Below are 14,213 nucleotides of genomic sequence, written 5' to 3'. Positions count from 1 at the left end.
TGCAGCGCATGGTTATGCTGGAAACTTGTCAACCTGCGTTAGCAAAATAAGAACAGTATCATGAGAGTTCATCCCATGCGGTTCATTACGAACCTGTACACTACGGAAAATTTGATAAGGAAACAAACTCGTGAAAGCAGCTCTCTTATTTATGTGACCAAACTCAAAGCATAGCTGAGGTAACTGGACAAGAGAAAAAAGGAAGGGGAAAGTTTTATTTTGCAAAATTAGAGATTACAATTTACCGTGAACGCTAAACCACTAAGTCATTGTGAATACAAAATTGAATACCTAGCAGTAAAAATAAATAAATTTACAATAGATTTTCAGCATGCAAATTTATGAGTGCATAAAATTTAAAGATACACTTCCAACGACATCTCTCAACTACACGTACTTGTCTAGGAGCATGGATGTTACCTTACTATAAAATTGACATGTATAAAATCTGCAGCTGGGAACTCTACGGGACGAGACACAATAAGACTGAGATACAAAAGACATAAGACAATAGTTGTTCTTAACATGTTTTATGGTAGGAGGCAAATAATACTTTTGTACAGAGAGAGTGCACACAAAATGAAAATTAAGAAACCCCCAGAGGCGCTCTCACCTGCCCTGCAATGCATGCATTCAGCCCAACAATCTCCAACTCTCCTGTGCAGTTTATCAGGCCCTTTTTGTATCCTTAAAACTTTAAGTTTATGTTTTGTATTTATTTCTTATTTACTAATATTAGTAAGAATTAACATTTCGGCACATTTCCCTGGAAAATTTAGTACGTCTCAACTATCTTCCTCTGAGCACACACCTTTTTTCCATTGCTAGCTTGGAAATACGCTGACAAACAGCACTCCCTTATTTAAACTTACAATCCTTCACTCATACTCCCAAATTCTACTTCATGAATGCACTAAACGATGAAGTCCCTCCTACCGAGTTTATGTTGGTATCCCGCTACTAACATGGTCCTTCGTGTCGCAGCCTCTCAACTAAAGCCTGAAATTTCTTGCTGTCTCCTAAAACCCCAATCTTTACCTCACAACATATATTTTATGTTCCCCCTCACTGGGGGATTGTATATAAGTGTTGACACATTTACTGCATCGCAATGCCACAATCATTTCTCATCTTGTGCTGCCACTACATGCATGAGCCGCAATTACTGTCAATGTGCCTCCCGTCCATCTCTGATTCAAGGTCACTCTCTCGCTTAAAAGTACATTTTGCCCCCTGGTGAATGACCAGAAGCAATGCATCTAACTGATTCTCCCCAGTGCTTCTGTGCACCTGTGCTCTTTTTTCTCGTGCCCTGTAGTGGCCAAATTCAACACGTTCAAGTTGTTTGAAAACTGTCTAGCCAGAACAAATACTTTGTGTAGATTCAAAATCATGAAAGAATCATTTTCCAAGACTTGTGCCGCAACAAGCACGAGCCAGATTTTCACGATGCAAAAGACGAAATGTTGTGCTTAGAGACAATGATATGGCTGCTATTTGCTCCAAAACTGTGTGAAATGGTACATGTAAGCAATTTTTATGAGCAGCTCAATAAACGAAATAAGCGCATTGTTTGCTGAAAAGTTTGTTTAACGTCCAAGAGAAATCGCGGTTTCTTGTAATCTCTTGAGTTTCCTTGCGGTCTAGATTGCCACCAGCTGCATTGTGATTTTTATGCTGATTAAGAAAATAAAGACAGCTCAATGTTTAATGAGCTTGATGTGGGCAAGTTGGTGTAACATACTTCAAGAAAAAAAAACAGCGCAAAAGAGATGAGGACGAAAAGAAGACAGGTACAACAGGCAGGCGCTAATGTTTAAGGTTGCGAGAATTATACGAGAATAAATTAAAGCTAGAAGAGTTTGATGCAAGAAAAAAGAAGTTGCAGGAGGCTTAAGCTTCGCCTTGAAGAGTGGAACGCGATAGCATTCAAATATCCCTGACTGCTTCTCACGCTTTCCGGCAACTGCAGCTTACGTAACGGTAATCTTTGCCGGGAAACGTTGGCGGTGAACGCTATGCACAAAAGCGAGCTTTTTGATAAGAACGCGGCCTTTTGCGTGGCCCGATCCCGGAGGTAGTGAACAGCCGCGCCAATAAAATTACATAATTTTCAGGTTTCTGGTACTGATTCGCACTTTTAATATGTCAGTCTGAGAAGATTACTTAATATAAGCCATGCGCTCTCGGTGTTTTGTTTCACGACATTTGTTTGTGGACTGTTATTCTCAAAGTTCCGAGGAATAACTTTGTCAAGAATGAAAGACAAGGTACGAGCAACTTTAGTGATAGAATGGTGTGGCAATATAACCCGCATATTCCGCATGCCATATTGCAAGGCATGGCATATACATGTACCTAAATATATAAGGAAATTTTCGCTCGCGCGAGACCCCGCTGACTCCGACACCGAATTTTCTGCGACATGGCACTTAACCCTGTCGTGTTAAATTGTACGACGCCAGGATTCGAACACACGACGTCTCACAAGCTGGTGCAGCACTGTGGAAGCTAGACGAATTCTTAGCCAATAGGAAGGTCGAATGACCCTCGAGATGTGCTCATCCGCGCGGCGTCATCTGCTCAACGTCTCCTTGCCATCCTGTTACATGCTTCATCGTTGGTGGATTGACGCAAAAAATGTTTTGACACCGTAGCCAAAGCTGCCTTTACATGCATTCGACAGCAGGGCTTCACTTTACCCGTACGCTTTCCCTGCAGTTACCTTGCAGCTTCCTTAGCAAGTAGTACGGGCGAACGCCCTTACAAATGTTCACCTGCGCCACAGCGTCTGCTCGGCGTCTACTTTGCGTTTGCTCGCCACCGTCATCACGTACCATGCTAGAGCTGGGTAGTAAATTAATGGCGCAGGAAAGAATTAGGCTTTTTATAGCATTGCGCATTGTCAACGCATCACCAATGCTAATGCTGTGGCGCCATCTGCTAACTAGAAATCAAATCAGTCTTATGGTTCGGTGCCGTGTCTGTAGTCCTAGCAGTGTGAAAACAAGCAGCCGATCTTAAAAATTACGGCAAAACATACCTAATTATTTCACCTCCGCTTGAGATAAGACTTAGCGATGATGCATTCTTCCACTTGTTTCTTGCTGACAGGGCGGAGAGCCAGTAACAAGCGCGAATTCGGATCGAAGCGGGTGGTCGGCACTGTGTGGGTGTTGCCATGTTGCCATGGTTAGGGGGGCTGTTACGGTTGCCGGCGGTAACTGCCACAGTAATTCTCGGTATACGATGTGCGTGCGCACAGGTCCTAACACGTCACGTATCGATGTACCGTATCGTGTAGCGAGCAAAAATAAAACTCTCTAGCGTAGCCCATAATCAGCCAGTTAATTACGCCCGGAACTATATACCACTGCGCAAGGATATTGCCTGTGTGCGCCTCGTGCCTTCGGCATTGCTGCAACCAGCTTGTTAGGTGGAGTATAGTACAGAATCCAACCATTATGCCACAAACGCATGCGTCGACAAGCGCCATAGAACACCCTTATGAATTTCTCGCGGCCAAGCGAGCAGGTTGATACGGTTGGCGCGTTTCGATTTGGCCTTGCCGAGGCGTGGTTGGAACTCAGGCGAGAGCTTGCGGATAGCGCAAGTAAACAGTGAATTGCATCTGCAACAACAGCGAGAAGCCTCTGAATAGGACGCGTTGGAACGAAGCCGAGCGTGTCGTGGCAAATTATGCGAGAAAAAAGGCACTACAGCAACATTTATTTCATTTACCAAACACAAGATTGATAGTAAAAATGAGTTTACTGGGGAGGCCAGTGCGTCATAGTGTAAGTGATACGCTCTGCAATTGCTTATCTTTTTAAGTACGCCAGTCTTGGGATCAAGAGTACAGTCTAGGCTTCATAAGATAAGGATTACAACTAATGCTACGCACTGTATGACTATTCCTCAGTGGGTATTTTCTGCCCTAGCTTACTTTAATCGTTTAAAACGTGTGCGTTTGTATTCGCTGTATTCGGCACTATATTATCTTTTCACAGGGGACCTCTTTTTTTAGATTAAATAGAAGCATCTGTGGCAGACAGCATTACTGTAATCCTGAAACCGGGTTGCTCGAAGAGGCGGACAATAACTACCGATGCATCAAAATGAATCGACTAATTTTCGAAATTCCACTAGTCGACATTTTAATTAAGTAACTTAGGGCACACATTGCACTTTACAATTTCAAGCCAGTATGTCTGTATGGCACATCCTCTGAAAACAGTTTTTTTTTAACTAGCACCAGTTTCGAGATAAGCACCGTCAAAGTTGAGAATGGAATACATGGCTATTTAACTTGCCTCTTTAACAAAACGCCTTTTCATGCTTTGCAAGACAAACATAACTCGAACATCAATGCATTTCGTCTGAAATTTTTGAAACGCATATCTCGAAATCGGCGTTATCGTGAAAATACTTTCCGAGTGCATATGCACTGCGAACTCATCGGTCACAAGTCCTAAAAAATTGCAGTATGTGCCCAAAGCAATTACAGTCGACTCCCCTTAATTCCGCCCTTGCGGGATAGCAATATTTGGTCTAATTATCCCAAAGATCTAATTAAGAATGACGGGGAAATGAACAATTTAAAGTATTTTCATTGATCAAAGTATGTCTTTTGTTGTTGCTTTTGAAGCGAAACTGAACCGGCACGCGGCGATGAGGTCTTTAAAATCTGTCACAGCGTTCGGCAGAAAGGAAAAATAACGCTCTGAAAAGAAAAAAGTAAAGTAACATTTAGCTTCACTCCTGCACTGTCTGCTGCATTTCTTGTGCTTTGCAGCCTTGGTAACGACTACGCGCATGAGGGTACACCAGTGCGTGTCAAATTGACCGAAGCGTTACGCTTTCGCGTTCTCACTAAACAAGCTTTTCTTCCGCAGTAATTTATGATTTATCGCCGTGGCTTTTCAGAGTGTTCGAATCAAGCAATAGATCGAAATAAATGAACTCAAATTAACGAGAGTCGGCTGTACCTTGAACGTTAATTAGCGAAATTTTGTAATCTAGTGGATTATGTATTTCGACTTCTCGTGCGAATATTTCCCAAATGTTTAGGTAATTCAGCTAAAGGAGTAAAATCACTGCTATCTACCGCAGGTGCTTTTTTATAGAATTCCGAAAACTGTACGTATAGAACGCAGTATTGTTGTAAGGTGGGCACTGCCGGCGATAATTATAGGAAACCGGAAGGGATACCCAGAGGACCCACAGTAATAAGTAGTAGCCGAACTTGGAAGGCCGGGCGCTGGACTTAGTCGAAGGTATCGAGCGCCGGCGCCGTACCTTCAACTTAGCCTTCGCCTTCTCTTGTTTCTTCAACTTATCCTTCTCTTCTCGAAGGCTTCTCTTAGCCTTCGCATTGTTTGGGCAGTTTCTGCATACGTCGCTCCATTTATTCAGCCATGTTCCTGGGCGGTTATCCGCAGGTTGGTGCAGCTTCATATTGGCACCTATCTTTTCTGAAAATTGTTCGCGCAAGCTATTTCTCTCTTCATTCTTTCCTGTGATGTTTGTTAAGGCGTTGTCGTTGTTATTTCTTGCCTTTTTTGCCTTACGTGTGTGAGAACATTTTTCAAGGTTCTTTTGCGGCAAATAAGTGAGGTGCGACTGCGAGGTCTGTCCTCCTCTTCGCTTTCCCTATTGTGTCCTCACATCAGCTCAATGACGTCTCCGCCAGGTGAACGCGTACTACCTGTCCGGCAATCGGGTGCTGGTCCCGGCCGGCATCATCCAGGAGCCCGTGTACTTCCACGACGCTGCCGACGCCTACAACTACGGCGCGCTGGGACAGGTGCTGTGGACGCCGCACTTTTATGTGTCATTCCATTGTCAAGAGAAGTTTGAAGGGCAGCTATTGGCATTGCATAACTTTAATAAAAGGTTGCACGTTACAGAGACCAGGCACCAAAACTTTCTCGTTTCAGTTAGGTTCACCTTGTTCCATTTTCCAACGACAATAAGCGTTGGGGAGAAAACACGCTGCCTTAAGGACCGCTTGACGGGCTGCCACGCCCCGTACATAATGTGCACTTTGGCAAGCTAAGGACTTCCGAAAAGCGAAACGGGTGAATAAAATTATCGTAACAAATATTTTATAACACGTTTATACAGAATTGAAAATTAAATAACTCTTCAAAATTAGGGTTATAAGCTATCACTAATACTTTAGTGTATCGTTATTTAAATATGCCATTATTAATTTTACATTCGTTTTGAAGTTAGTTATTTACTCAGAGGCTCATAAAAATGCGAGTAGTTTGAAAACACAGCCGCAAAACAGGTGAAAACAGAAGAGGTATCGTTATATAGAGAGATCAATATGGCAGTAGAAAACCTGATTTGCTCTTCAAAACATTCTATTCTCGCTATTTGTGCTTTCAGAAGGCAGCTATACATATACGGTGTGTATTCTTCGACACGAGAGAAAGTGATCAGTATTGACCAGATTATACGTAAATGACTATTTATTCTCGTGCAACACGGCCCTGCCTTTTTGCTCCACGAGCACGAATTAAAGATTAAGATGTGGTTTATGACTGACTTTATTGCGCCTATAAATGACCATTTAGCTCCTTTGTTTTTACATCATACCGCTCTTTTTTATAAGAACACTATGAGCGTAGCGAACTAGGCCTGTTTACGGATAAGTTCTTCGGCGAGGCGGACATACTTTGGCGTTAATAACGTGCCTGAACACTAATTAACAAAACATTTCTAACCCTTTCGGAGTCATTGACGTACCGGTATGTTTCCGCGTTTCTGTTCCGCCATGTTCCTTTTGACATTCCTTTTCTCAGATATGAATGTGAGGACCACACCAACAGATTAGGAATTTGCCATTATCTGTTTCATGTTTTATTCATTACTGCACAACCAAAATGAGCAGTCGTGTTCGTTTTACAGTATCCGAGAAAAAAAAAGCTACGCTGGGGCTGCGTCATCTCCGAAGAAAGCCGACACTAAAAGCCTTAATTAACTTTTAATGTGACAGCGTTAAGGGCTCTGTGTCGCAGAAAATCCGGCTTCGGCGTGGCGGAGAAAATCATCCGCAACCACCCCGACCGCGCAGTTCCTCCGCGTGGCACGGGGTGTTAGTGAACAAAAATTTAATTTCTCACAGAGAAATCCGACAGAAAAATGGCAAAGTACGACTTAACCACAACCTAGTGAAGCCTACTGAAAGAAAAAAAATTGGAGGACGCTTAAGTTTCGCCTTTAAGAGTGGAACGCGATAGCGTTATCGGGACCCGCTGGCATCGCATTTTTATTTCAGTAGGCTTCGCTGCTACACAGAACGTGGGAAAGCCAGCTTACAAAGACCAAGCTTACACCGATCCCCTTGAAGTCGGCTTCACTTTTAAACGAAAATGCATTACTGGAAACACGTTTTTCCAGGAGCAATGTAAGTCGTCTTATATTGAAATGTGAAGGCCCTATGACCTTTTTTATTATTTTATTAATTGTTTGCTAGTGCCCCGACGCGTGCGCGGGTCCAAAACGCATTATGCAGGCCATGCCAAGTCCCAATTTGACCTGCCGAGGATGCGAGCGCCATCGGGATAAGATTTTCGTAAGTAGCCTACCCTAGGGAGCCTACATGCAACGCCGTGCGGCGTTGCATGTAGGCACCCTAGCCTACTCGAGTGCGCCGCTGTTGGTATGGTAGAAATGCTGGGCAAAAGGGGTTTGTGTTTGAGCTTCCTCGTAACAGAATTAGGTTTTCTTGTACATTCAAATAACAGTCCGACGCCACCTTGTGTGTAGGTTGTGGTTAAGTCGTTCTTTACCATTTTTCTGACGGATTTCACTGTGAGAAATTCAATGTTTGTTCACTAATACCTTGCACTACGCGGAGGGCCTGCGCGGTTGGGGCGGTTCGGGATAATTTTCTCCTGCACTAACACCTTGCGCCACGGCGTCGGCGTCTAGTGAATGCGGAGAGCCTGCGCGGGGTGGTTGGGGATGATTTTGTCCGCCACGGATGCCGACATCCACGCCAACGCCGGATTTTCTGCGACACGGGGCCCTTAACGCTATCACGTTCCACTCTTAAATGCGAAGCTTAAGCGTCCTCCAATTTTCTAAATATTGATGCATGATAGTTCGGACGCACTATAATTGCGCAGTTTCATCGGTCTATGCTCGTACTTCAGACGCTTCATTCGGAATTTATATCGCCCCTGACGAAGCTCCTATGGGGCAACGGGCTCCTCACCTCGTGGTCATCAGAGTGTGACGAGGTGTTCACGAGTCTTCGTCGTTTGCTGACTTCCTCCCCCCCCCCCCCCCCCCAATTTTGCGCCACTACGATCCGACGGCCCCTACAGAGGTGCACACAGATGCCAGCGGTGTTGGCCTTGGCGCTGTCCTCGCGCAACGCAAGCAAGGGTTCCCTGAGTATGTCGTCGCTTATGCCAGCCGAACGCTTACGAAAGCCGAGCATAATTACACAGTGACAGAAAAAGAACGTCTCGCGATCATCTGGGCTCTTACTAAGTTCCGGCCATATTTGTATGGCCGCCCATTTGATGTCATCACGGACCACCACGCACTCTGTTGGCTGGCGTCATTGAAAGATCCGTCCGGCCGTCTTGCACGTTGGGCACTACGCCTGCAAGACTACGACATCCGCGTACTCTACCGCAGCGGACGACACCACTCGGACGCCGATGCCCTCTCGCGCTCTCCCTTGGCTGACAACAATATATCTCAGTTGACTGTGTCTTCCATCGACTTTCGCACCATCGCTTCTGAGCAGCGCAAGGACCCCTGGATTGCGTCGCTTATAGGTTGGCTCTCTGATCCATCGACCATGGTCAACAACCCGCGCGTTGCGCCGTCAAGCTCACCATTTCGCCATTCGCGACGACCTGCTTCACCGGCGCAATTACAGCTCCGACGGCCGCCGAGTGGTTGTTAGTAGTGCCTCGCAGCCTGCGTTCCGATATTTGCGCAGCTTTCCACGCCGATCCCCAGTGTGCCCACTCTGGCGTTTTCAAGACTTACCAGCGCCTTCAACAGTGGTACTACTGGCGAGGGATGCACAGCTACGTTCAGAAGTTCGTACGCTCTTGTCTCGATTGCCAGCGCCGGAAATCTTCACCCCGCCTCTCGCCAGCTGGGCTGCAACCTTTACCTTGCCCCACCCGGCCCTTTGGGCGCGTCGGTATAGATTTGTACGGGCCCCTCCCCATGACATCGGCTGGAAACCGCTGGGCTATTGTGGCAGTTGACCACCTTACGCGATACGCTGCAGTTGATCACCTTACGCGATACGCTGACGTTGCCTCCTTCCTGCTTCATCGGTTCATTCTCCGTCATGGGCCACCCCAGGATCTGCTCAGTGACCGCGGACGTGTCTTCCTCTCGGAAGTAGTTGAAGCTGTTCTCAAAGAGTGCCACGTTGTTCATCGCACAACAACTGCGTACCATCCTCAAACCAATGGGACTCACGGAACGCTTCAACCGTACGCTCGGCGACATGCTCTCAATGTACGTGTCCTCCGGCCACACGAACTGGGACGCCATTCTGCCCTTCGTCACCTACGCGTACAATACCGCTACGCAGAGCACTACTGGTTTTTCACCATATTCTTATTGTACGGCCGGTACCCATCGCACACCATCGACACAATGCTACCATACCGGCCCGACGCATCTGAATGTGCGCCCATTTCTGATACGGTGAGACATGCCGCGACCTCGCCCGGGCCTTTACCTCCAATGACCAAGAGCGCCAGAAGAACACGCGCGGTGACAACACCTCTGCGCCCACCTTTCTTCCTGGAGCGCTTGTGTGGCTCTCAGTTCCTTCCGCTGCACCTGGTCTGTCTTCCAAGTTAATACCCAAGTATGAAGGTCCCTACCGCATCGTCGAGCGTGCATCACCGGTCAACTATGTGATTGAGCCCGTCGAACCATCTTCGGACATGCGCCGTCGCGGACGCGACATTATCGACGTCGAGCGCCTCAAGCAGTTTTATGATCCCCTAATAGTGAACTGTTAGGTCGCCGGACGGCTCCCTTTTTCGTCCCCGGGGTAATTGCAGTGAAGAAGAGGGACGATGCAGTGGGGCATCCTTACTAGTGCTGTCTAGTGGGGCAGTCTCTCCAGCGCATCGCTCGCACTACGCCGCTCGCACTTGCGGTTCCCTGAACTGATCGGACGGTCAGCCTTACGCTTGCGTGCAATAAACGCCTTTACAATATATATATTTATATTGCGACGAGGTTTATTGTCGTCTATAACGTTGCAAGGAACGCTAGGTACAGGTAGGCACTGCTAGGGCTGTTCGTAGCACGGGGTTCCCTCGCGATCACGGCATGGTCCTTCGTCTTCCTCTTCAGTCGGCACGTACACAGGGGCGCCTCTGCTTCATCACAATATATATATATATATATATATATATATATATATATATATATATTTGTGTGTTTAAACATACAGATATATAGACTCTTCTAAGATCTCCCATTCCCTCTCTCTCTACCACGTTACCGACTGCCCACACTTTACATACATACACTTTTTTTTTCCACTTTGACCCTCCTAACGCTAGCGCATTAAAGAAAATGCACCGGACAGCCTCTTGAAGTTAATTCGGAAACACACACTTCTATAATTTATTTCGCTTACCGTTGAAAGCACAATCAAAACGCAAAACATAAGCAACACGGTCCCTACTTCTTCTTTCGCCTAACGTAGTGATTTACAATCGCTCAGTCAATAAGATGTTAATGTAAAACGTTTTCCTGTCAGAATTAACTTGAACGCATGCACTCACAGGCAGTGGGTCACGAGATGATGCACGCGTACGACACGCATGGTCGCAACCTTGACCATCACGGCCAGCCGTGGGCCTGGACCGTCACCACGAGCCGCGAGTACCATCAGAGGCTTCAGTGCATACGCCGCAGCCACGCCGAGGTGAGAGGGGCCATTGCATATCGTCGCGTTCTTGCAGCATCAGGTGTCAAAGCTTCACCACAACTTATGCTATTAAATTGCATTGCACATAATTGCATTGACATTGCAATTAAGTGCTTTTATTTTTCAGAGTTATGCACCCCGGTGTGCTACAGCTGCGTAGTGATTTTTGATGTCATGCTGTTTGGGGTTGCTCTGTTCAATGTAAAGCATATTTTCTGAACCTGACACTGTCCAAATGCGTTTTTTTTTCTTTTCTTCTTTTCTTTTTTCTTTTGCCTTGCTTTCTATTTTCAACTCCTACTCACAGCGTTTCTCCAAAGGCTAACAGTATATTGCACAGATAAAAACAAAAGCAAAAAGACCAATAAAATGTTGCGCTTGCTAAGCCAGGGACGCAGGATCAAATACCGCCCGCGGCGGCCGCGTTTCGATCGAGGCGAAAAGTAAGAGCTCCCGTGTACCGTGCATTGTGTGCACGGTAAAGAACCCCAGGCGGTCAAAATTAATCCGGAGTCCCCCCCCCCCCCTACAGCGGGCCTCATTATCAGATTGTGGCTTTGGCGTGTAATACCCCAGAATTTAGTTTTCTTAAATAAAAAGTTCACCGACGATTATTTCGCGATATATTGGCTGGCGCGTACAATCTGTCTAATGCGGCACGTTGCAAACAGAACCAATGAAGTGTGGCGCGACTGCCTTGCTAATCGGGAGATCGCGAGAGGCAGCGCGTGGGGGACGCGTGGGCGCGATTCACAGCAGCCGCCGCACAGACCTCCTAGACGACGCGCGCTACTCTGGCGCCATCTCGTAGCCATCGTCGCCGCAAAGCCCGTTTTGCGCGGCACTACGCTTTTCTTCTCACGCTTTCACCATAACCTTCTCCTCCGCTTTCCCCCTCACTACAGTAGCCACTGTAGCCTCACGGTGCCGCTGCGCCCTCCTTCTCCGCTTTCCTCCTCCTCGCCCTCATTTCGCTATCACCATATTTTCATCTCCCGCTGCGCTCCGCGTTTTCTTGCATCCTTCGCTGTGCTCGTTCACTCGAATACGAGGACAATGCCGACGGTCGCCGCAAGAACGGGTGCTTTAAGAGCTGCGCTCTAAAAATAAAGATGAATATTAGGATAGATTCACAAGTATAGTTGCGCTTCGCGCAAACGAAAGCCGCCACTCTTGGGGTGCTCTTTACGCCGCCGATTGACGGAGGTGGCGCGACCGACCGCGACTGGTCACCAAATGGCGAGTCAGGCCGAAAGACGCGTGAACGTGTGTGAATTCGAAAAACTTTCTGCGGCATGATATTTATGAGACGGCGTACATTAAGGGCGAGGCTATGAGGGACTGCGTATGGTAAAGATCCGGACTTATTTTAACCACCTGTGGTTCTCAACGTGCACCCAAAGCAAAGGTAGACAAGCCGTAATTCCCTTGAGTGCCCGACAAAGCTGAACGCCAACCAAGTGAACCAACTTCGCATTTCCGGTGCCAACATTGGGGTAGGCACCTGTTTATGTATTTAGGCGAAAGCTAGAAATGTATTTAATCAATGTGTAACTGTTGCGTTCCGCTAACTTTGTTGACTCCGTGTGTTTCAGTATGACTTTCTAGGTAATCGCCTAAATATCGCCTAGATATTTGACGCTGTCTTTGTTAAGAGTAACGTTTTGAAATTGTTTTTATTATTATCTGCTCGCTTTATCAGTTTTCTTGTTCTTGTGTATTAACACAGGAGGTCCCGCCTGCGGTCTGTAACCATAGGACCTCCTTCTGCACATCTGCCTGTATTGTATTCTCTTAATTTACCACTAATAAAGATTTATTTATTTATTTATTTATTTATTTATTTATTTATTTATTTATTTATTTATTTATTTATTTATTTATTTATTTATTTATTTATTTATTTATTTATTTATTGGAAACAGAGCTCGCCCTCCATGTGTGCAGGTGGAGCAGAACAGACTCGGCCTGGAACCCGGTGTGGGTCAGGACCCGGAGAACCTGGCCGACTTCTCCGGCGCCCCGCTGGCGTACGAGGCGTTCCGGTCGCTGCCCGATCACAGGCGCGCGCTCACGGTGGCCGGGTTCGGCGCCGAGCAACTCTTCTTCATCGGCCACTGCGTCAAGTGGTGTCGTTCGCTCACCGTGCACCGTAGCCAGGGATATGCCAGGGGTCGCTCGCGCTGCATCGTGCCCCTGATGCACATGCCCCAGTTCTCGGCGGCGTTCGGATGCAGCGCCAGCGCCTACATGAATCCGCCGCGCAAGTGCTCTTTCTGGTAGACGAGGACACAATTAAGAAAGGAGGCCCTGGGCGTGCATGGATTAAGTTGCTGCGGAGTGAGCTACAAGGGCTGTGATTTGAGCGTATCGTGACGAAGTGTAATATGCAGTGTTAATTGCGTAATCGTAAGCGAATGATTTCTGAAATGTTTGTGTCGTTGATGTCGAAGTATACGCGCAAAGGGACACAGTTATGTGTCGCTCAACAGTTTAGACAGCTTTTTGTCTACAATAGTTGTAATACAGCCTTAAAGTAAAGTTTTATAATTCTACATTGATGAATAAATACCTTAGTGTCGTAAGAGAACAAGGCCACCGTGTTGGGAGCACTTTTTTCATTCACGGCAAAGATTCCTTCTAAAGAGGTGGCAGCAGCAGTCTTCCTGTATAATACCCCTGACACACGGGCAAAAGTAAAGTCCTTTGCAGGAAAGCCCTTTTGTTAATCCGAAGGACCCTTTGCAGAAAGCAGTTGCGCCGATGACACACGGCATCACACTAACCTCTTAGGTGGTTCCTCAAATGAACTTCGCAAAAAAAAAAGGTGCTGTTTGTTAAAGCAGCAAGAGAGAAAAAATTTACAAAAAGTTGCGTATATAGACTACATTTAGTGACTGTAGGACCTAAAAACATGTTTTACGACTTTTGATGGCTTATAAATGTGTATATTCGGAATTGAGCATGGCGGCGCTAGCGACGTGGTGCGAGCGTTTGAGAGTATAGCTAGAGTAAATCTTCACTGCTCGACAAATCACATTACCACTAAAAATTTAAACATTTTCCAAGGTAAAAAAGATACTTACGAGGCACCGTAGTTATGTAACACGTTTTCGTCTATTGATGAGTTGTGCACGCTGTATGCGAGAGTACACCTTTCCGCTCGAAAAGTAGACGCCCGATCTTCTTCTCCGCAAAGGGACTTTGCCGGGAGGGAGATACTCCTTTCTTGTCTGTCACTGCGCTTGAACGCCTTTCCGGTAGATGC

The 14,213-nt window shown here is 46.4% G+C and overlaps 2 protein-coding genes across 2 annotated transcripts in view; both read left to right on the top strand.

Annotated features, from left to right (window-relative positions):
• The window catches only part of LOC119455453 (neprilysin-1-like), a 30,634-nt gene extending 24,830 nt beyond the window's left edge, over positions 1 to 5,804 (top strand). The window contains exon 3 of the mRNA XM_049668794.1: positions 5,693 to 5,804. The gene's annotated coding sequence lies outside the window, so the exon portion shown is untranslated. The remainder of the gene's footprint in view (positions 1 to 5,692) is intronic.
• LOC125946286 (endothelin-converting enzyme 1-like) lies at positions 5,418 to 13,228 on the top strand. The gene is made up of 4 exons (XM_049668986.1): positions 5,418 to 5,441; positions 5,693 to 5,806; positions 10,802 to 10,942; positions 12,893 to 13,228. The coding sequence occupies exons 1-4, from the start codon at positions 5,418 to 5,420 to the stop codon at positions 13,226 to 13,228; spliced, it is 615 nt and encodes a 204-aa protein (XP_049524943.1).
• Positions 13,229 to 14,213: the final 985 nt, after the last annotated feature.

Source organism: Dermacentor silvarum, chromosome 6 (genome assembly GCF_013339745.2).
Source record: "Dermacentor silvarum isolate Dsil-2018 chromosome 6, BIME_Dsil_1.4, whole genome shotgun sequence".
Classification (NCBI taxonomy): domain Eukaryota; kingdom Metazoa; phylum Arthropoda; class Arachnida; order Ixodida; family Ixodidae; genus Dermacentor; species Dermacentor silvarum.
Note: the sequence above shows the minus strand (reverse complement) of the source record. Positions and strands in the feature narration are given on the sequence as shown.